This window comes from Rhinoraja longicauda, chromosome 12 (assembly GCF_053455715.1).
Source record: "Rhinoraja longicauda isolate Sanriku21f chromosome 12, sRhiLon1.1, whole genome shotgun sequence".
Classification (NCBI taxonomy): domain Eukaryota; kingdom Metazoa; phylum Chordata; class Chondrichthyes; order Rajiformes; family Arhynchobatidae; genus Rhinoraja; species Rhinoraja longicauda.
In genome coordinates this window covers 1445931-1469698 of record NC_135964.1, presented here as the reverse complement: position 1 = coordinate 1469698, position 23768 = coordinate 1445931, and the positions used below count along the sequence as shown (strand labels likewise).

At 42.9% G+C, this 23768-nt stretch overlaps 1 protein-coding gene across 9 annotated transcripts in view; it reads left to right on the top strand.

Moving 5' to 3' along the window:
• dmd (dystrophin) overlaps nt 1–23768 on the top strand; it is a 1595363-nt gene that overhangs the window by 779855 nt on the left and 791740 nt on the right. For all 9 annotated transcript variants that reach the window (XM_078408877.1, XM_078408870.1, XM_078408878.1 and 6 more), the window contains one exon: nt 183–333. In XM_078408877.1, the coding sequence (XP_078265003.1) occupies nt 183–333 (151 nt within the window). The remainder of the gene's footprint in view (nt 1–182; nt 334–23768) is intronic.

Genomic DNA, 23768 nt, shown 5'->3' with positions numbered 1-23768 from the left:
TATTAAATCTTTTCCCTCCCCCCTCACCTTAAGTCTATGTCCTCTGGTTCTTGATTTCCCTACTCTGGGTAAAAGACTGTGAATTTACCCGATCTATTCCTCTTGTGATCTGATAACTGAAAATGTATAACTTCAGGCAAAATCACTGTTTAAAAATTAAAACCTGCACTTCTTTTGACCAGGAGATTTAATAGGAATGTGGAAAAATGGCGTGCCTTCAACAGTGACCTGAATGACTTAGCCAAGTGGATGACAGAAGCAGAAATGATGCTGGGTGACGCCAGGATGGATACTGAAAGTATGGACCCAGTGAGAATGAAACAAAGAGTCAAGGTAAAACCCCCTGTTCTCACTTTGGTGAAATGTCAGCTGTAAAATGGTAGAAGAATTCCTGTTTAGAAATTTGCTGCTGTTACCAATTAAAGTGGCGTTTTGAGGACACTTTGCATAATGGATTCTCGTCAGTGCACAATGCACGAATCTGGATATTTGTGCCCTCTGTTTACTTTTGAGTTGAATTATGCAGCACTGTTAAGTGACATGACTTAACAGATTTGCTGGAAATGTTAATTGCCATGCAGAGGCCGGTGAGATTTATCAAATCGAGTTGGTTGCAGAGAAAGGACAAATCTGTGGTTGACATTCTATGACAGTCGTAGTTGTTAAGTGCACTGAGATTTATATGCAGCTCATGGTCTGTAGTGTTGAGAATGCATCATCATTAATACCATTTTTCACTTGCATTCATTTTGATCTTATTTTAATAGGTAATAGGTAGATTATTTATGATAAAGTGGCAGCATATGTTGAGGTATAATTACAGGAGAGCTATAAAGAAGCCTTTATGAGCTGCATTGTTTTTGAAGACTTTATTGTTGCAAGTTTGGTAGGATAGATGGCAATAAAAAAATTCCATGCTCTGCAGTATTAGAAACTGTTAAGCATTCTCTTTTTTTATTGCATTAGTGATGCAAGGCTTTATGAGGGCAGCTTAGTGACCCGTGTGTAAAATTAGCGAGTTACATGTTGGATGCAAGTCTGTGGCCTAGTAGTTTCATTGCTGTTAACCTGTCCCAAAAAATAGACACCGAGTATGTTAACTGGAAGGTCTGATCTTTCTTGATCTGAACACACATGAGATAAAATATGAGATACATTTAAACAATATCTACACTGTGATTTCAAGATGAAGTTTGTAGTGCAAGCTTGAAAGGAAGATAAATTCATGTAATCTGTTTGCCATTTTTGAGTTTTGTATCATAAAAATATGGCTTTTAAATGATTTTTAAAAGCAGTGCTAAAATATGTGACAATGTGAGAAGCGGAGTTTATTGGATGTGTAAGAGGAAGTTTAAGGGCACTCTGGATGAGACTGGTGTGGAGAAATACATAATAGGAGTTCGGGGAAGAGTGAAAGATGATTATTGGCATTGTTGAAGCATTATTTTTCCAGGAGGCTTTTCAAAGGAAGGGAAGATTTAGAAAACCAGAATGGGAATTCCTGAGTTCATGTCTTGATACGTGGTGTGTGGATTGGTAGAATAATGGAACCGCACAACACAGAAGGAGACAATTTGTAGTTTTAAATAATGTTGTCATTCTCTCAACCTGAAGGGAACAGCCTCTCCAGGCTTTCCTCTTTGTCCTCACTTCTCATCTGTGGAACCATTACTGTAAATCATTCCTACATCCTCCTCACTGCCTAACCATCTTTGTAGAAGTGTGGTGCCCATAATTGATGATGTGCTTGATAAGAATGGGAAGGGGGAACAATTGTGTTGAGGACTGCAGTTGGGTACGGTGACTGGAATGAGGCTACAAAGAGATCTGTAAATGAAGGGAAGGACCTGGAAGCTATGGAATCTGGCATTTACACTGCCACCCAGCTTTGTGTCATCCGCAAACCTGCTAGTGTTACTTGTAATTCCCTCTTCCAAATCATTAATATATATGGTAAAAACAGTTGTGGTGCCAATTCTGCAATTAGCGGTGATGAAATGGGAATGCCTTGCAGCCTCTTCCGAAGGTTAGCTTGTTGCAATATCATTCTCTGTGATATCTGACAGAGTTACTTGCAGTGAACTATTGCAGTTCTCCACCAGCCATTCTGATTTTGCTCAGCTAATGAGTTAGGCCATAGTGGACACCAGGAAGTACAGTCGATTGCAACTGTGGACAGCAGCTTCATTGAAGGACAGGACATCTGGTCAAGTGTTTGTAGTCAGGCTTCCATTCTCCGATATCGCTTTAGTACACACAAGAAGTTGCCGTGCACAGACTTTGAGGATTTTTTAATAATCACTTTCTGGTGGATGGGTTTGTTGGGCGTTTCATGACATGCTGAAGTGCCTTTTTGTTTGGTGCCATCCTATGCGTGTAAATCCTTTGTGGATGAATAATCTGTTTGAAATTTCATGAAGTGTTATTTCAGAAACGGGGTGAAGTTAGTTTTAACACTTAGCTGTTTGCATCTGTAGTTTACTCTTGTGCCAAAGACCCTGCATTGCATGAAAACCCAAACAGATGCTGAATCAAACTGGACGTAGCACAACAGTGCTGGCAGTTAGATGATAACCTGGTTGATTTCCTCCCTTTCATGGTGGTGCCGCCACATGCTCTAACTCTTAATTAAACCACATTTGGTTTTCCATTATTTTATTTTAATGTTTTCTGCACTACTCTGGTTTCCACTCCAATCTTGCACAGTTCTGCGGTTTTGCACTCATTGTGGCAGTTATAGTTGTATTTATCATTACTGTATGTATACTGATTACTCCTATAGATTCATGACAACAACAACAACTATCAATGTACTCTTCTGTACATGACAATAAGATAAGGTGTGTCTGAATCTCAACCCACATGGTGGGCAGTGAAAAGGATATCGAAAACAAAGGAGTAAAAGTAATTCGCTGCTTCACCTCAATAAAGGCAAGTGAGACAATGAAAGAGCAGTCACTCAAGGGAAGCTACTGTAAGAAGATGCAGATACAAGGGAAGATACTGTGAGAAGATGCAGATACAAGGGAAGATACTGTGAGAAGATGCAGATATAAGGGAAGATACTGTGAGAAGATGCAGATACAAGGGAAGATACTGTGAATGTCTCCTACTCAAGAGAAAAGGGAGGAGAGGGAAGGTTTGCTGGTGGTGGCATCACAATGGAAGTGATCATTTGTGGAATATCACTCATTACATGGATGAGCAGGGGGTGAGGGCAGAATAATGGGAGATGGAAAAGACATAGTTAAGGACACAATCAACAAAACTCGAGGAAATCCTTCTAGAGGAAAAGAGATAAGATCTCCCAGCATCGGCGCGGAAAGTGGTATTGTCAGGACCCAGGGTGGTGAAGCTGAGAATGGAAGGGAGTCATTACATGAAGCTGTGTTGGAGAAACTGTAGCCAAGATAAGTTATATGAGTGAGTGAGTGGGTGTGTGCAATATTCAACCTTTTGTGGTGGTCAAAAGATATTCAGGGACTGATTTATCCCGTCACCAATATATTAAGGGCAACAATTAATCCATGCTGTTATTAAACCAATAATTAGCAAATGCTGAAACAGACATTTGTCCATTCTACTTTCCCCATGTGTGGAGCTTGCATGCCAACCAAAGACAGACACAACAAGCTGGAGTAACTCAGCTGGTCAGCTTGCATCTCTGGAAAAAAATAATAATAGGTGACTCTTCAGGTTGAGACCCTTCTCCTTGCATGCCAGCCATGTTTATCAAGATCTCGATCTCAAGATGCCACCCAACCAATACTTCATTCTTTTCCATGACATGCTTGACCATTCTGTGTCAACCTACTGTGATGACACCAGGTTACTGTTTAGTTTCCACCCTAATTTGTGCTTTAACTTTGACAGTGCCGAATAACAAGTGTATCCCCATTAGAGTTATAAATGTGTCCTGATGATGTGTGTCAATAATATGATTCTGTGCGATAATGGAGGAACTTAAGGGCCTGTCCCAGTTACGTGATTTTTATGGCGACTGCCGGCAACTATCAAAGTCGTAGCAGATCGCTGAAATTTTCTTTTACCCTACGACAATGACCACGACAATGCCGAGTCAGGTCGTACAGAACGCATGTGACAACCAAAGATAGACACAAAGAGCTGGAGTAACTCAGCGTGTCAGGAGAGAAGGAATGGGTGACGTTTCGGGTCGAGACCCTTGGTCTGAAGTATGGTGTCGACCCTGAAATGTCACCCATTCTTTCTCCCCAGAGATGTGATACCTGCCGGTGTACATTTCATCGCTTCTATAGGGAGATTTGATAGTGCAAAGTTATGTAAGATCTTTGAACCTCTTCAGATCTCTGGTTTCCCTCTCCCCTGACTCTCAGTCTGAAGAAGGGTCCCGACCCAAACCGTCACCTATTCCATTTCTCCAGAGATGCTGCCTGACCCGCTGAGTTACTCCAGCATCTTGTGCCTACTATACCTATGGTTTTCTTTTAGACGCAAAGTGCTGGGGTAACTCAACGGGACAGGCAGCATCTCTGGAGCGAAGGAATGGGTGACATGGAATTTAGATTTAGATTTAGATTTAGAGATACAGCGCGGAAACAGGCCCTTCGGCTCACCGGGTCCGCGCCGCCCAGCGATCCCCGCGCACTAACACTATCCTACACACACTAGGGACAATTTTTACATTTACCCAGTCAATTAACCTACAAACCTGCACGTCTTTGGAGTGTGGGAGGAAACCGAAGATCTCGGAGAAAACCCACGCAGGTCACGGGGAGAACGTACAAACTCCATACAGACGGCGCCCGTAGTCAGGATCGAAGCTGAGTCTCCGGCGCTGCATTCGCTGTAAGGCAGCAACTCTACCGCTGCACCACCGTGCCACCCGGTGACCCAAATTGGGACCCTTCTTCAGACTGATTTTGATGGTCTCGACCCAAAACGTTACCCATTCCTTCTCTCCACCGATGCTGCCTGTCCCGCTGAGTTGCTCCAGCAGTTTGTGTCTGTCTTCAGTGTGAACCAGGATCTAACTGCAGTTCCTTGTGCCGGTTTACACCTCACCACTTCTATATGAGGCACGGTGGTTTGATAGTGCAAAGTTATTTAAGAGCTTCTTTGAACTTCATATCTCTAGTTTCCCTCTCCCCCTGACTCTCAGTCTGAAGAAGGGTCACAACCAAAATTCACATATTCCATCTTCAGTGTAAACCAGCATCTGCAGTTCCTTCCTCCACACGTTTAAAAAAACAAACTTGCTTTGAATATTTTATTTTGTAGCATTTGCTAGTTATCACCTTTTATTTAAACCTCCCCATTGGATTCAGGGTGAAGGTTTCCTGCCAGTAACACACACCAGATTCACCAGCCAGGCTCCTCGCTGGAACTACTGTTAACCAACTGCTCAAGGTGTTACATTCACAAAGTTTAACTTCTGGCTGGAAGCTCAAGTTTTAATTACATTGAAAAAAAAATCTCTTAATAGTCTTCTTGCCTTTAAAAAAATAATAATTGCAGGTCGAGCTAAAAGTGTTAAACTTTTATTTAGCGCGCAACTTTGAACCGCCATCTGTTCGTTCAAAACTGTTGCATCTGTTGTACATGCAGCTTTTAGTTTAGTTTAATATGCATAGTTTTACATATAAATGTACTTAAATAAATGGATGGAGCTCAGCCAGAACGTGGTATTACAGATGTAAGTTCAGGTGTAAAGAGCCCCGTGGTTGAATGTTACTTTTTTTGTCAAAACCAACACCTGGCTAAGAGATTACACCGTCTTCAGAAACATCGCAAAATTCCCACGCTTACCTGACTGTCAAACTGTCGCCTCCAATCTACCTGTCAAATGTCCTGACGATAAATAAATTGGTTCAACAAAACTATCTTCTGGTATCTACAAATGCCTTTTCTTAATTTAATATTACGTGCTTCTAAATGCATCTGCAACAACCTACCACACCTGGGGACAGCATGCGACAGCGCCCACAATAAGCTACAATACCTGGCGATAAGCCAGCTGTCGCCGAGAAATTTATATCTGGAAAGTTTTCCCACGATGCGCCGAGATCCGCTACGATTCATTGAAGACTCCTCATGATCATGCCCGCGACACCCCGGCGAACGTTCGACGACAGCCTAGTCGCCGGCAGTCGCCTTAAAATTGCCTAAGTGGGACAGGCCCTTAATGCTTCAATAATTGCCTGCCCACCTGCAGAAACATTTTTTTACTTGTGGGTGTGAAGGAGTAACCTATCCTTCTACAAATTTCCCGTCTGGCTAAGTCAGCATTTGAGAATGGCCATTTGTCAACGTTTGGACGAAGGCAAAAGCAGACTGGACACAATAACAGCAGATGCTGAAATCTTGCGCCGAATGCAAAGTGCTGGAGTAACACAGTGGGTCAGGCAGTATCTCTTGAGGACATGGAGAGACAATGTTTAGGATCAGGACTCTTCTTCAGGCTGATTGTAGTAGTGGAGAGAAAGCTGGAAAAGAACTGGGCAGTCTGGCAAAGGATATTCATGTTTGGAGAACTATGAATTAGAGTATTTTTTAGCTTTCGTTTTTTAGTTTTAAAGATACAATGTGGAAACATGCCCTTCGGCTCACCGAGTCCCTGCTGACCAATGATCACCCATACATAGTTATCCCAGTTTTGCATCCGACACACTACAGGGAATATACAGTATCCAATTAACCTACAATCCTGCTCGCCTTTGCAATGTGGGAGGAAACCGGAGCACCCGGAGAAAACACACGTGGTCACAGGGAGAACATATAAACTTCATACAGACAGCACCCGTAGTCAGGATTGAACCTGGGTCTCTGGCACTTTAAGGCAGCAACTCTACCACTGCGCCACTGCAGTTATGCACTTTGCATTCAGCCACTTCACAGGGAGCCACTTTTCATTCACAAGTTATCTTCAGTTGCTGTCCTCAACAGGATGAAGGGGAAAGGTTTGTTCTCTGTTTGTGTCTTCCTTTCACTCAACTCCAACCACAGGGAGGATGTGATAATCACCAAGATTAACTGTGAGAATGACAAGTGGACTTAGAATTAAACAAAAAGGAAGGGGTTCTGCTTTTTTCTTTCCTCAGTTCAATAATTATTTTAAAGTTTACAGTATACAAGACATAATGACATGTTGAAGTGGATGTGCAAAGTCCCATCACATTGTGTTCTCTTCCCCCACCTTCTCTCTGTGAGAAATGGACACTCTGTAAATATGACTCCGCGTAAGGTTTTGCATGTTGCCCTCCTGTTTGTCAAAATTGAATGGTTCAATGGAACGTTTTTGTCACATGTACCTAGATGCTTTGAATTTTTTTGTTTCACATACAATTCAATAAAATCCTCCTCTACTGAAGCACAATCATACACAAGTACAAAAGTGCAAGGATTGCAGCGTAAGAATAGTAGACTTCACTGAGGCTCTCTTGTGGTCACATTTCTGGTACTCTCTTGTGGTCTTCAAGTTTCAAATTGGTAAAAGTATAGCCTGTCCTTGGCCTCAATGGTCTGCTGCTCGGGTGTGGCACCGGGCCTGTGCTGCAGGGTTGGGCCTGTGCTGCAGGGTTGGGCCTGTGCTGCAGGGTTGGGCCTGTGCTGCAGGGTTGGGCCTGTGCTGCAGGGTTGGGCCTGTGCTGCAGGGTTGGGCCTGTGCTGCAGGGTTGGGCCTGGCCGGGCGATGCTGTTGATGTCCTTCACTGCTGCTCCGTGCCACTGCAGGCCGTGCTCAATCCGCAAGCTTGACCTCTGTGGGATCTCCAGCAGCCTACTCTGCCGACAACTCGACCTGCAAACGCTCTGTCCCCCTGCCTCCCTGTGGCCACCTCTCAGCCTTTGTGAACCTCCCACAGCTGACTGTGAAAGCCTCAGAGTGCCTCTGAGCCTGCAGCTCACTCACCTTATCCATTTACTGCCAGCAGTATGAACATTGACTTCTCTAACTTCAGACCCTCTTTCCCTCTCTATTCCCTCCCCCTTCCCAGTTCTCCCTCTAGTCTTCCTGTCTCCCACTATATCCTATCTTTGTCCCGCCCCCTAACCTGACATCAGTCTGAAGAAGGGTCTCGACCTGAAACGTCACCCATTCCTTCTCTCCTGAGATGTTCCCTGGCCCGCTGAGTTACTCCAGCATTTTGTGTCTACCTTCGATTTATACCAGCATCTGCAGTTTTTTTCCTACACACCTTATCCATTCCTCTCCTCCATCCACCACTGCCATCTTGATACTGATGCACCCTGGGTAAATAAATTGGGCAGCACAGCGATGCAGCTGGTCGAGCTGCTGCCTCACTGCGCCAGTTCAATCCTAACCTTGGGTGCTGCATGTGTGGAGTTTGCACGTTCTCTCTGTGATTGCGTAGGTTTCCACTAGGTGCTCTGGTTTCCTCCCACATCCCATAGATGTGCATGTGTGCTGGTTAATTGGCCCCTGTACGTTTCCCTGTACGTTGCCCACTAGTATTTTGGGAATGAATGAGAAAGAGGAATATCATGAAACTAGTATGATCAGATGATCGATAATCGGCGTGGACTTGGTGGACCAAAGGGCCTATTGTCCTTTTGTATCTCCGAACTGAACTAAATCTTGAAATTGAAGATATACACTGACAGAATGAATACACAAGGAACTGCAGAATGATACTGATACACCTTGGGAAAATAACTTGTCTACAACCATCTCACTGGCACAGCTCAAACACGCTGCCCCGACTATATTGTCGCTTTGATGTCCATGAGAGTTGGGAGAAGGCTGGGACCTTCAAGGCAAATAAAACCAATTAAAAACATCAAAAGACCATTCTTTGCAAATGTAACTGAAAAAATACAGCGACAAGTTTTTTTTTCTTTTTTTACTTTGTTCAAACCATCTGCTTGTGAGAAATTTCAGTGATTGGGGAACATTGTGGTTGAGCGGAAATTTATGAAGCACTCTAAAGATTAATGTCAACACAATAGCAAAGCAATCTCACAGTAAAATGCTCGGCAATAAATGCAGCTCTTATGTGTCATCTGGTTTAACGCATCCAACACGGAAAATAGCTATCAGGATGCTTATACACGAATAACCAATACCAAACATACTTAAAGATTTTCAATGAAATTCATGCCCTTTAAATTTAATATCTAATAAATAGAATATAATAAAATGCCTGGTAAATCATCTTTGGCAATGACGGAATTATAACTGTATTGCAGATACTAGGACTCAAATGAGACAGTGGATTAGTGTTATGTCGTACAGTAGTAAAGCTACCGGTAATTTTAGTCTGGCCTCTAGAGCCTGTCGCTGTATATTGTTTTTGTACAGCTTCTAAACGATGTTTTCTACTGACTTATAGTCCCTGCTTCTTTGTCAATTGATTGAATACAGCTCTTCGAGTGCACTAGGCATAAAATTCAATGTATGTCAAGGCAGTCCAAGCAGAAGATTTCACAGAACCAATTGCCAATCATATTTGCCTCCTGCAAGTGTTTGCCTCAGGAGTGAACTATAAAATAGTAATGTCACTCACGTCCTGGTACAGGTGTTACATTAGTGAAGCGGGAATAAAAATAAGCTCAAATGAAGTCAATTGATTTGCTGCCAAGTCACAATTAAATCAACATGATTGCTTCTCGAGATTATGTTTTGAAAGAGCTGCAGTTCTGTGCTAAATTACTTCAGAGTAAACTTGGGCTCTTTACAATGCCGTTAGAAGAAGTACATCATATTGGCCAAAGTCTCATGAATCTCTCAACCTGTAGCAGAAACACTGTGTTATCGTTAAAACCAATTTATTTGTCGCCACTGAGAGAAGGCAGTGAGATTGCCACAAATCCTGACCATACTACCACCCACAGGAGGCTGTGGAGGCCAAGTCAATGGATATTTTTAGGGCAGAGATTGATAGATTCTTGATTAGTACGGGTGTCAAGAATTATGGGGAGAAGGCGGGAGAATGGGGTTAGGAGGGAGAGTTGGATCAGCCATGATTGAATGGTGGAGTAAACTTGATGGGCCGAATGGCCTAATTCTGCTCCGATCACTTATGAACGTGATCTCCTCACATCACCCACATCTAAGAGCAAACAGATTAAAGACCATTGATCTCATTGTTTTCCTTTTGAAGCCTTGCCCTGTGCCAAATATTTGCTATGTTTGGTACATTATGGTGCAATTCAAAAATAATTATTCCGACGCCTTGCAGGAAGATTTGAAGAGATAGAACAGCACGCTTCATATGTCCAAATATTTACACCGATCAGCCAAAACATTATGGCCACTGACAGGCGAAGTGAATAACATTGATTATCTTGTTACAATGGCACCTGTCAAGGGGTGGGATATATTAGACAGCGTGAACAATCAATTCTTGAAGTTGATGTGTAGGATGCAGGAGAAATGGGCAGGAGTAAAGACCTCAGCGCCTTTGACAAGGGCCAAATTGTTATGGCTAGACAACTGGGTCAGAGCATCTCTGAAACGGCAAGGCTTGTGGGGTGCTCCCGGTCAGCAGTGGTGAGTACCTACCGACAGTGGTCCGAGGAGGGACAAACCACAAACCGGCGACAGACAGGGTGTTGGGCGCCCAAGGCTCATCGATGCGCGAGGGCAACGAAGGCTATCCCGTCTGGTCTGAAACGACAGATGGTCTACTGTGGCACAAGTCACAGAAAATGTTAATGGTGGTCACGGGAGGATTGTGTCACAATACACAGTGCATCAGTGCACAGTGCTGCGTATGGGGCTGCACACGGAGGACCAACAGCATATTAGGCAGGTGGTCATAACGTTTTGGCTCATCGGTGTATTTTGTTTTCACATTAAGTTAAGACTTCAACTTAAGACTTAAAGTTGGTGACAGATTTCACCAACATAAACTTAAAAGTATTTCTTTTCACCGAAAGGTCAGAGACTCCATTATTTCATTTTATAATAACTTCATGCATAGATTGGGGTAATATTCCCCGTGTTTGGTTTCATAGTATTACAGACGGAGTGAGGTTATAAATTTAGTTAATGTATTTGTGTTTTTGGTACATTTTTTCATAATAACAGTAAGCACAAGAGTGGATGAAAATATCAAAAAACAATTCGGCAGTTTTCAGTTGTATTATTAAATTTCACAGTAAATGTGTTTGTTACATGAATAGGATTGATGTTTGTGATTTAGTCTCAAAGACTAACTGCACATCAGCTGAGAAATTCTGGCGATTTCAACTGTCAGCTAAACCCCCAACAAAAAAAACCTGCAAATGCTGGAAATCTGAAATAAAAAGAGAAAGTGCAAGAAACGATCAGCAGAACAGCAGCATCTGTGGAAAGAGAAACAGTCCAAGAGACAAGAAATAACAACACAACATTTATAATAATAAACAAAAATATGAATAAATTTATAACTCCAATACTAGTGCAGAACCAAATCTCAGAGACCTTAGTTCAACCAAAGACCGTCTGCAGACGTTCAAGGTTGTGTCGTGTTCAAAGACTTCCTTGCCGATGGTAGGAATGAAATGAGAAGGTTGCCGTGGTAGCGTGGGTCTTTGATGATGCTGGCTGCCTTTTAGAAGCAGTGCCTCCTCTTCATCCCTTCAATGGTGTTAACATTTCAGATCTAGGACCCTTCACCAGATGACCTGGAAAATTAATTGTTTCCTCTTCCACAAACAGTGTTTCTAGATATCTCTGTTTCTATTTCTAATTGCCTTGTGATTACTGTGGTTACATTTGCTGGACCACACTGAATGAGAGTGAAAATAGGCCGTGGTGACTATCATTAATTAGTAAGATCATAAGCCCCTGTGGAATTTGGTATCATTCAGATTGCCTGTAAATTATACTTACTTTTCCGTTTAGCCGCTGGTTCTTTCTGCTGAGGATATGGTGACAAATTAAAATCACACTTTTTTCAGCTCATATCAATTAGCAATGTTTTAAAGCTCAGGAGAATATGCTAAAGTAATAACATTGTGGTTCAGAAAGCATTCCTTCATTGTTTATGTGCTCAATGAATATACTTGTTTCCATCAATGATGAGAAAATGATAGGAATGTATAAACATTGCTAATTAGATGATAAAATGGCTGCAATAGATTACTTCAGGGGAAGTCAGTCCAGAGTGAATGGTAAAAAGATGTATTTGAATGACTATTTCAAGGAATTATTTTTCTCCATATCCACGGTGGCACAGCAGTAGAGTTGCAGCCTTACAGAGACCCGGGATTGATCCTGACTTTGGGTGCTTGTCTGTACAGAATTTATATGTTCTCCCTGTGACCTGCGTGGGTTTCCTTCCACACTCCAAAGACATACAGGTATTTTGGCTTGGTATAAAATGTAAAATTGTCGGTAGTCTGTGTAGGATAGCGTTAGTGTGCGGGGATCGCTGGTCGGTGTGGGCCGAAGGGCCTGTTTCCGCGCTGTCTCTCTAAACTAAACTAAACTAAATAGTGTGATTATTTGACAGAAATGTGAGAAACAAGTAGCTGACACTCCTAGAGGATTGCTACCTGATGCATTTAACCTCCAACTCTGCCTCGGCACTTGCTGCAAGTCGTCTGGCGTGTCATTGGAAGGGGCAGCACCATGGATGGCTGACATAGAGTAACCCTGAGTGAAAGGCCAGGTGAAGGGTCAGTTTGTCTTACTTCATTTTAAATAGTTTAAAAATCAAGATTAAAAAATAAAAATTAAGACAATTTAAAGTTTGGTATTTCACCATCTTTTTAACCTATTATTGCTTATTTATTTGAACAATTTCAAATAGTTCAGTATCAGAAACAATTAAAAATCATTCAAAAACCTTTTCTTTTCTTTGGAATTTTCAAAGGAATTTTCTTTGACTTTTTTATGGAAGCGTTAAGGGTCAAGATGCGTTGTGTTGATGGAGCTGGTCGTTCATTGTATGCTGGAGTAGATCATCTGTGGGCACTGCACATTACACTGGGTTAAATTGTCTTCTTTGCGCTCCATAAGGTTCTTTCAGTGAGTAAGTCAGTGCGTTTCTCAGTGTGTAAGTCAGCTTCTGCTCATGCCTCCAAAGTCCTCACCTTATTTCTTTGCAGTAGGACTCGTGTTTGACCTCGTCTTCCAGTGAAGTGGCACATTTGTTGCCCTAGCCGAACTGTGTTCAAGTTTGATGTCAGAGATCCAACCTTTAATGCATCTTCTTATTTTTATGCAGTGCAGGTACCTGAACTGGTGGCTTCACAGATGATATGTCTTTACCATCTTAATTTTCCTCAATTGTCTGGCCATCTCCAGTATTTTACTTCCACTATGAATGAATGAATGCTTTATTATCACTTGTGACACATTGCAGTGAAATTCTTGTTTCGCATACCATACACAAGTAAGCAAAAAGTCACCGTGTATATGGTATCTACCATAGTATTCAATGTCGTCCCAATGGTCCCTCTTCCTTCTCGGCGGTCCCCCCACACTGGGTCCCTCTGGAGTGACGTCATAGTGAGGGGTGAGGTATTTAAGTGGTGCACTGGTCTATCTGCAACAAAGCATCCATGTCTATGGGCTGCACTTCACGCATTGACTGCTGCAACTCTCTGTTTCCACCACCTTCTCACTTTGTGCCTGCAGGGGCTCTGGGCTCTCTTCAGAGGCAGAACCTCTCTGCTCCCTCCCACGTCATCCAACGAGAGACTCCCAGTGCTTAATCATAACAATCCAAGTAGTTGCACCTGAAGTGGACAGAACAAATGCGCAGCTAAAAGATTTGCTGCCACACAGCGCCAGAGTTCCGGGTTGGATCCTGACCTCCGGTGCTGTCTAAGTGAAGTTTGCACCTTTTCCCTGTGATCACATGGATTTCCTCCTTCATCCCAGAGATGTGTGTTAGTAGGTTAATCGGCATTTGTAAATTGTCCCTTGTGTGTAGGTGAGTGCTAGAATCTGTGGGGTGGGGGGAATTGATAATAATAGGGAGAAAATAAAAATATTTCAGGTCTGTGTGGGTTTAGTGTAAATAGGTGTTTGATGGTCAGCGTGGAACAAAGGACCTGTTTCCCTGCTCTTTATCTCAACCTCTGACATATCATAATTGTCATCTCCAACCAACAGGACCTCTAGTGCTGAGTGTGAACAGAATCCTCAACAATCAGGCAACCTAAAGATATTGTATTGTCAGTCTACATTGTTCAATTATGTAGGAAAAAAAACTGCAGATGCTGGTTTAAAACGAATGTAGACACAAAATGTTTGAGTAACTCAGCGAGTCAGGCAGCATCTCAGGAGAGAAGGGCTGAAGAAGGGTTTCGACTAGAAATGTCACCCATTCCTTCTCTCCTGAGATGCTGCCTGACCCGCTGAGTTACTACAGCATTTTGTGTCTACATTGTACAATAGCTGGCTGGTTATTTTGTGGTAATCCCTGTGCCTACTTGCAGTCACTTTGTAGTTTAGCCCTCAATGCCCACTTTGATTGAAACACCATGGGCTATGTTGACAAGTTGGAAGGTTGGTTGTCCAAGTGAATTAGATATCAACCAACTCCCGTAGAATCTTGCCTGAAGCCGGGCGATTTGATGGCAATATGTTGTATGACCGAGCCTTGCTCCTAAGTTTTTTTTGTGTTCAAGTGTTCTAAAGTTATCCTTTGAGGCTCAAATCTACTTTGATCTCTTTTCTGCTCAGATGCTTGTTCACTGAAAGTGCCCCTGGGTTTATCAATAGTATTCAGTCCTACATCATACCCCTCCACAGGAGGCAGTTTTCTGCATTGTATCGTGCTCATGATGTTGCCTCTTCAATCTATTGACAATTATCAGTCTGAAGAAGTGTCTCGACCCGAAACGTCACCCACTCCCTCTCTCCAAGATGCTGCCTGACCCGCTGAGTTACTCCAGCATTTTGTGATATTATCAATAAGGTCAGCACTTTTGTTAGCTCTGCTTCACTTTAACAGAGTGAAGTGTTACTGTGATTCACCTTTGATTCACAAGTTCGCCTACACTGAGTGTGGTGGCTGTGACGTTTGGAGGCCTTGATATACTAAATCAGTCATTCCTCTGCTGGTGTGTAGGAAGGAACTGCAGAAGCTGGTTTACTCCGAAAATAGACACAAAAAGCTGGAGTAACTCAGCGGGACAGGCAGCATCTCTGGAGAGAAGGAATAGGTGACGTTTCGGGGCGAGACCCTTTTTCAGGCTGAGTTGAGTCCCACTGAGTTACTCCAGCATTTTGTGTCTCTCGTTCCTCTGCTTGTTGAGTTGACCTATATGCGGACTTCCTTGGAGTGGACCTCACAGCTTGTCACAGTTGTCAGCGTTGAGTTGGTCTTTAATAAATTCTTACAACCAACTTTAAATAAAATTAATATTGTTTTTAAATGGCAGTTGCATAATGTTGCTTAATGAGTTGTCATAATGAATATTGTTTTTACTGCTATTCATTTACTCTAAATAGAAGTTATTGGAGTGTTAAATAATTGGAAGAGCATCTGGAAGCACAAATTAAAACCAGTGAACATTGGTTTCTATTGGCCTCAGAATGTATATGTTATGAGTACAGAAAAAAAGTGCAGATGCTGGTTTAAATCGAAGGTAGACACAAAATGCTGGAGTAACTCAGCGGGTCAGGCAGCATCTCGGGAGAGAAGGAATGGGTGACGTTTCGGATCGAGATCCTTCTTCAGACTCCAGCATTTTGTGTCTACCTTCAATTTAGACCAGCATCTGCAGTTTTTTTCCTACACATCTTGCCGTTCCACTGCGAATTCTCCTCAAGGTATGTCTACTTTGAAGAAGTTCTCCTCCTCTGTTCGACGAGAGTTTAGCAACATGCTCTCTCGCTGCTCCCCTGTGATTTCTCCCGCCCTCCTACACTACGTTTTGACCCAGACTCGCTACCACAGCCACGTCTGTTTTCTCGGGACTTGCTTGCGCCTCCATCTTCTACCTCGTGGTTTCCAGCTCCGGTTCCAGACCTCCCAGTTCGGACCCGACCCGGACTACAGGCTCCGACAGTCTATCTGCTGCTTTTCCCAATAATTCCATGCCCTGCGTTGTACCCTGGCTGGGATGTGCCGGCACCAGCAGGCCCTTGCTCTGACTCTCCCACAGCCCCAGGCCTCACTTACCCACACCTGCAACGGATCCCAACTGCACTTCATCCAACAATAAAAATAATTCAGTCTGAAGAAGGGTCTTGACCCGAGATGTCACCCATTCCTTCTCTCCCAAGATGCTGCCTGAGCCGCTGATTAGTCCAGCATTTTGTGTCTACCTTATGAGCACACAAAGTCAGGTTAACAGTACGAATTACTTTGGGCTTGACATTGTATCCATCTTTTTCCACTAAACTATTGGCTTTTAGTTTGGCACATTCTTACATTCCCTGTACTTTTGTAGTCAATTAATTTTATTCAGGGATCTGTTCTCAACACTATTGAATAAGACTTTAAGTGTAACTGCATTTCTGGCTTTTCAATTATTTCCATTAATTGCTTGTATTTTTTGTTTAAAGAAACAACCCCTTCAAACCCTAATAAACCCATTAATGGCAACATCGAGCTTGCCCAACTTTCAAAAGACAAAATAAATCTGCAGCTCAGAATGTTCTTTTAATGCAGTCAAGCCATTTCTGTAATAAATTACTTATATTGGTAAAGCAGCATTTTGTGCAATAGCCATGAAAATACAGAACCTTAATAAATAAAAGCTGACAGCTCTGGTTGATGAGCATACTTTCAGCAATTGTCAAAACAAATGATAAAGATTAGAATGAGTGACCGGGCTAGATGTGCTTCCTTGGCCATGGTCTCCTTGGATTGACAGTTTTGTTCCACAGGGCTGATTTGCCATCCTTCATTAGTGAGCAGAATGGCTTTAGAACAACTTTCAATTTATCATGACTTCACAGGCATGGCTCAAACATTGTGTTTGCATTCGATGAGTATTTCTAGAAATTGATTCTAGAAAGGCAAGCAGCATAACAGCATTCAAAAGACACTTTGACAGGTACATGAAGAGGAAAGGTTTAGAGGGATATGGGCCAAACATGGGCAACTGGGACGAGTTTAGATGGGGCATCTCGGTCGGCATGGACGAGTTGGGCTGAAGGGCCTGTTGCCGTGCTGTATGACTACAACTACAGGTGCTGGAAACTTGAGCAAAACGCGAAATGGTGAAGAAATCAAAGTGGGTCAACACTGTTGTGGGACATGATTGCCAGGTGGGCCGAGGAGAAAAATCAAAGGAAGCTCTCAGAAACTCCTTGAGGAAACGAAATGTCTACCCTGACTCCTGGGAATCTTTGGCCCATCATGGCGGGTAGAAGTGACAAAGGATGATGGTGGGAGTGACAAATCAATGCCTTGAGAGCATCGGGAAGCCCTGTGCTGGCAGCAGAAGCACAGCACCTTTCCAACTGGCCACCGCTGCCAGTCACCTCCTGCCCCATTGGTAGAAGAGTCTGCAGTTCCCACAGTGACTGCACAAGCCTCGTAACCAGTGCAAGCGTGGCATCTTCAATGTCCACCAGTCCACTCGAGCAACTGCCTGAGATGGAGAATAAGGTAACCTCACACCACTGGAGAGGTAACAAATTTCTGATGGGATGTCTGAGTCCTCTTCCTGCCTTTGATGTATTGGTGTGCAACTCTAACCACAGGGCACTGATATGGCAAGGCTAATTTAACAGCAGTGTGATTAATAACTCCTATTTTCGGCTGCTAATGATCTTCCTAATTTATTGTAAATTTTCCATGTTCAGTATTATCTTTCCAGCAAGATAGCATGAAGTGATTATAATGATCAGAAGGATTCTTTGAGGGCTACATTTAATAGGCCCTGCAAACTTCTGGGGAACAGTTGAAACCGAGCATGAGCTTGTGACATTTGATGCAGATACCACGCCACCTTTGCAGTGCCTGTAAATCTGCACGATTGCAGCACGAAACCTGCACTTATTGCAAGGCTGGGTTTTGCAGTTCCCAGCAGGGTGCCCAGTAATACAGTCAGTGGCTGATATAGATGAGAATGCACTTTCAAACTATGCTGGCCGATGGTGGGGGAGGCATGACGGAGATGGTGGTTGCTGGTTCATTTAGAAGTGAGAGTTTCAATGTGATCATTGTACTTGCCTCAGCTCATTCCCCATAGTCTCCAGCCTTCTGTGAAGAATCTACCCGTCAGGGATTAAGGGAAGGGATTAAAAGTAACATTAGCAAATTTGCAGACAACACAAAGCTGGGTGGCAGTGTGAACTGTGAGGAAGGTGCCATGATGTTGCAGGGTTACTTGGACAGGTTGTGTGAGTGAGCGGATGCATGGCAGATGCAGTTTAATGTGGATAAGTGTGAGGTTATCCACTTTGGTGGTAAGAACAGGAAGGCAGATTATTATCTGAATGGTGTCAAGTTAGGAAAAGGGGAAGTACAACGAGATCTGGGTGTCCTAGTGCATCAGTCACTGAAAGGAAGCATACAGGTACAGCAGGCAGTGAAGAAAGCCAATGGAATGTTGGCCTTCATAACAAGGAGAGTTGATTATACGAGCAAAGAGGCCCTTCTGCAGTTGTACAGGGCCCTAGTGAGACCGCACCTGCAGTATTGTGTGCAGTTTTGGTCTCCAAACTTGAGGAACGACATTCTTGCTATTGAAGGAGTGCAGCGTAGGTTCACGAGGTTAATTCCCGGAATGGCGGGACTGTCGTACGTTGAAAGACTGGAGCGACTAGGCTTGTATACTCTGGAATTTAGAAGGATGAGAGGGGATCTTATTGAAACATATAAGATCATTAAGAGATTGGACACGTTAGAGGCAGGAAACATGTTCCCGATGTTGGGGGAGTCCCGAACAAGGGGCCACAGTTTAAGAATAAGAGGTAGGCCATTTAGAACGGAGTCGAGGAAGAACTTTTTCAGTCAGAGAGTTGTGAAGCTGTGGAATTCTCTGCCTCAGAAGGCAGTGGAGGCCAATTCCCTAGATGCTTCAACTGCTATCGTGTTGAGCAGTCATTGAGGGGCGTGAGGAACGAGCAACATTTGAAGCGGACTTTATCGTTCTGATGCAAGGTCATTGTTTATATCGCACCAGGTGCTGCCTGACATGAGTAACAACATTTTCTGTTTCCATTACAAAGAGTGGTATGTCTCATTGAGGAAATACTTTAACCAGATCCAATTGTTCTAATTCTGAAGAAGGATCTCGATCCAAAACATCATCCATTCCTTCTCTCCAGAGATGCTGCCTGACCCGCTGAGTTACTCCAGCTTTTTGTGCCTATCTTCTGTCTATCTAACAGACCGACCAACCACAGGAATGCTGACATGTTGAATGGTGCCTACATTGAATACCAAATGTTTCAAGTCATGGCAGTTGCAAAGTGAGAGCTCAAGCGGCTTATTGAAAGGATAAGTGGTCGAGCATCATATAGACACTGCTTTCCCAAAGGCCATTTACCGGAGCATTTGAATGTAATTGTGATATTATTGTGATCAAAGCGAGTGATGAGAGCCATTCTGCACTTAGCTCCTCTGCACTTCACGCGTTCATCTTTCACAAGGAAAGACATTGTTTGCCCCAACTGTTGGCAGATACGCAGTGTCCGATGGCAGATAATGATGAAGAATGGCACTGACCTAAAAACTGAGATTGATGTTTTGTTGGGGTGTGGATCCATGTTAGTGCCCCCCCCCCCCCCCCCCCAAATATCACAGATGACTTACACAAGCCCAAGGCAAACATTGAAAAATGGTCTTTTGTCTCGGGCGTCCCTGTGGTGTTAATGCAACTATCCAGTAAATGCCCCCAAAGGAATTCTGACAGTGTTGTCTAAGCTAGTGTTGTACAGACATTGGCAGGTGCCACCCAGTTCTTAACATAAGCGAGTTACAGCGAAGCAAAAACAGTCTCTACGTGGAAGACAGCTTTGAATCTGTGTATTTTGTATCTGGTTGATGTGGAAACAGGGAAAGGTGATGGAAAGGAATAAATTATTATTAACAATAAATTATAAACATGATTATTAATTATTAATATACATGATTCCAAAGTTTCTGGTTCCAAAGTTTAAAAATCCAACCTTCAGGTATAGAATAAACAAAGAAGAAAGCCAACTATCACTATTTTTCTGTAATCATATTTAAATAGTCATTGCTACATTTTCTCATGGGGCTAAAAGTCAGTGAGAATGTTACACATGTTAAAAATTGCAAAGAGAAGTGAAAATGCTGGAAAGATAACCAAAGATTGTAAATGACTATTGTGAAATGATGACATATTTTGATGTAACTGCACCAAGTGCGTCAGGCTATTTCATATTTACCATAATCAAATACATCCTAACTCTGAGCAGTCAGCTCGTCAATATTTTTCCAATCAGTGTTTAAAACAAAAACATGTTCATATTTAACTTATTTTTCCACAAGAATCTGTACTGTTCTCATCCATCAATTCCCGCTGCTCATCGTGGGAAGGCAGCTGCTACCCTAATGAAATGGAAATATAGTTCGTAAAGGAACCTTTTAGGATTTCTTTTGATTTGCCCTTTCGGTGACAGTTGTTCAATGCCCCATTAATAGTGTACGATGTAATGCCATATCAAAACATTTCCTGCTTATTTGTTGATGGGAAACATGAATCAGGCAGACCCACCAAGCTCCATAGGTGAACCATCAGTTCAACCATCGCCAGCCAGGTATACTCTACATATCAGAGTGTAACTGATATTCAAGAGATTCAAGATTCAAGATTCAAGATAGCTTTATTTGTCATCCAATATTGCACTCTCTGTTATAATCTTGAAGACAAATGTCTTGGTTGGGGCACCCCACTTAGCTCCAAGCACACTGCCAATTAAAGCCAACCCTGTCTGATCCTGGCAATCGACAAGCTGTTTATCTGTGCATTGGTAAGCAGTTCATGGTCCATTTGTACCACTGTAACCATCTAATAGTTACGAAACCATGAATGCATAAACCTGTGACTGAGCTCACAATTTAGAGATGCAATGTGTTTTTTCCAATCAGCAGAAAGCATACCTTTGATGTGAAATGGACAGATGATTCTGCATGTGTACATATTTATTAGAACTTTAGCTGGAAGAAAAATAAAGTTGTCTCATTCTTGATTTAGTGGTTGTGTCCGAGGGAGCTTAAATAGTTTTTAACAAATGTCTGTAGCTCGGAACCATGCATCAAGCTCATTCCAATGCAGCGTTCCAGATGGTGTTGGTCGCCTGCTTGAAAGACAAATCCTGCAGATTTATTGGATGCATCGTGATTCTGTTGAAGCTGATGTTTTCTTTTTGTTGAAAATTTGAGCAGACCAATCACTTCAAAATACCCAAAAAGGAAATGATTTTTAATTTCCAAGTAACAAATTGAGTGAGCAGGGCACCAATGGTGATGTAATTCAAGACCCCTGGCCCAGTCAGTCTGGTCTCTCCTGTTCTGTCTTGTTAGCTCTGCATTAATTTTGCCATTTGTTTGGAACTAACTTTGGGGCAGCGCAGCGATAGAGTTGCTGCCTTACCGCACCAGGGACCCAGGTTCGATCCTGACTAAGGGGGCTGTCTGCACAGAGTTTGCATGTTCTCCTGGTGACCGTGTGGGTTTTCTCTGGGTGCTCCGGTTTTCTCTCCCACTCCAAAGATGTTCAGGTTTGTAGGTTAATTGGGAAAATGGTAAATTGTCCCCAGTGTGTAGGAAAGTGCTATTGTATCAAGATCGCTGGTCGGCGCAGACTTGGTGGGCTGAAGGGCCTGTTCCCTCACTGTATCTCTAAATTAAACTAAGTGGGGTGTATCTCAGCCCAAATAAGACTGTTGTAGCCCGGTGTTGCAGTCCACTTCTGATGAGTCTCATTAACACTGGAACCAAATGTCATAAGCCCTGAGCTAAACCTTTAATTTAGTTTCAGCGTGGAAACAGTCCTTTGTCCCAATGAGTCCACATCGGCCAGTGATCAGCCACGCACTAGTTCTGTCCAACACACATAGGGACAATTTTACAGAAGCAAATTAACCTACTAACCTGCAGGTCTTTGGAATGTGAGAGGGAACTGGTGCACCCGGAGAAAACCCACTCAGCCGCAGGGAGAATGTACAAACAGTCGGAATGGATCCCGGGTCTCTGGCCCTGGCAGGCAGCAACCCTACCACTGCGCCACTGTGCTGCCCCTATAATGTAATACCTGTATAATGCATTTCAGACAAGCAACTAAAACTAATTTCAAACCATGTTCTTTATTTTCTTGAGAAACTAATTGTTAATTTCATTCTTGAAAATCCATGGATTTTACTTGTTGACTGCACTAATTTAGATGTTCAGCCAGTAAGTGGGTGAGTAGTCAAATCACTGCAATTATCTGAATAAAATAAATTAGGACTAAAATGAACTGACGGTGGATGGTGCCCTGAAAAAGCAATGACTGAATTAGTTCTACTTATATTGTGCTGAGATTAAAGTGACCGTGCACTGCTCAGTTTAAAATAAGCCTGTTGTCCAGCACATCCAAAACAAGGCAAGAAGTTCAAAATACATTCAAAGAGATTTTCAGGAGTAAAATGCAATATTTATTCTCAACCATAAACCTCAGAGAAATCAGATTATTCCCCTTTAAACGTCCTTGTCCTTGTGAGACAGCGTAGGTGTTGGAATAACTACTGATGAAGTCCTGCAAATCAACTTCAAATCAAAAGTTTGGACAATGTTTGCGGTGCTACTAACCTGCAGTGGATGTATTGCAAATAACTTTGAGCATGGATAGTAGATTGCTTGGTAATAAGTAAGTATCACAGTGGTCTCCTGTTTGTGGAGCAGCCAAGCATGAACATCTATCTATATACTAAAACTCTCATTTGTTTGTTTGTTCCTGAACTACAGCCAAAACGGTACACGATAGCACGACAATTTTAGGCCCACCTTACTCACCGTCGTCCCTTTGGTGCTAATGGAAGAAGTTTCATTGAAATTGGTGTTATATTTTTAGTTATTCACATTTTAAAGTTTAAATCTATCTCCTAGGGAGGGAGGGAGGAGGGAGGGTAAGGGGGGTTGAGGGGGATGGAGTGGGGGGAGGAGGAGGGGGGGATTGGGGGAGAGGTGGAGGGGAGGGAGGGAGAGGGGAGGGGGGGAGGAAAGGGTGCTGCACCAATGCAGGAGAGGTTTGGGCCCAACGGGTCCACTTGGTCTAGTAGTAAACTAACTGGAAGGTTAAGCTGTTGGAACTGTCGATGTTGTTCCCTGAAAGCAAAATTCATTTCAAGTCATGCTAATAGTTCACATGTGTAAGAAGGAACTGCAGATGCTGGTTTAAACCGAAGATCGACACAAAAAGCTGCAGTAACTCAGCGGGTCAGACAGCATCTCTGGAGAAAAGGAACAAGCGACGTTTCCACTCGACACCCTTCTTTAGACTGAGAGTCAGGAGAAAGGGTAACAAGAGATATAGAAGGTGATGTTCAGGCAAATAGAATTCTTGGGGAATGGAGGGGAGAATAACTGCAACTGATCAGCAACCAGGAACAAACAAAATAGTTTGGATGAGACCTATAATATAGGTAGGTTGAATTGAATTGGATACTTTATTGTCAGATGTGAGAAGTCACAGTGAAATTTTCTGCTTGCATACCCAAGGTATGCAGATAGTCGCCCTTAAAGGGTGCTGACAAAGTTACAAAGTCGGTCCCCCCGCGCCAGGTCCCCCTTTGCTCTCCCCTGCCCCTCCTCATGCCGGGTCCCCATTGTTCTTCCCCCTCCCTCAGCAGAAACCATTGCATTTGCTCTGGGTCAAATGTTGGTGGGATCAGATAAAATGTAATTCTGATAAATGAAAAA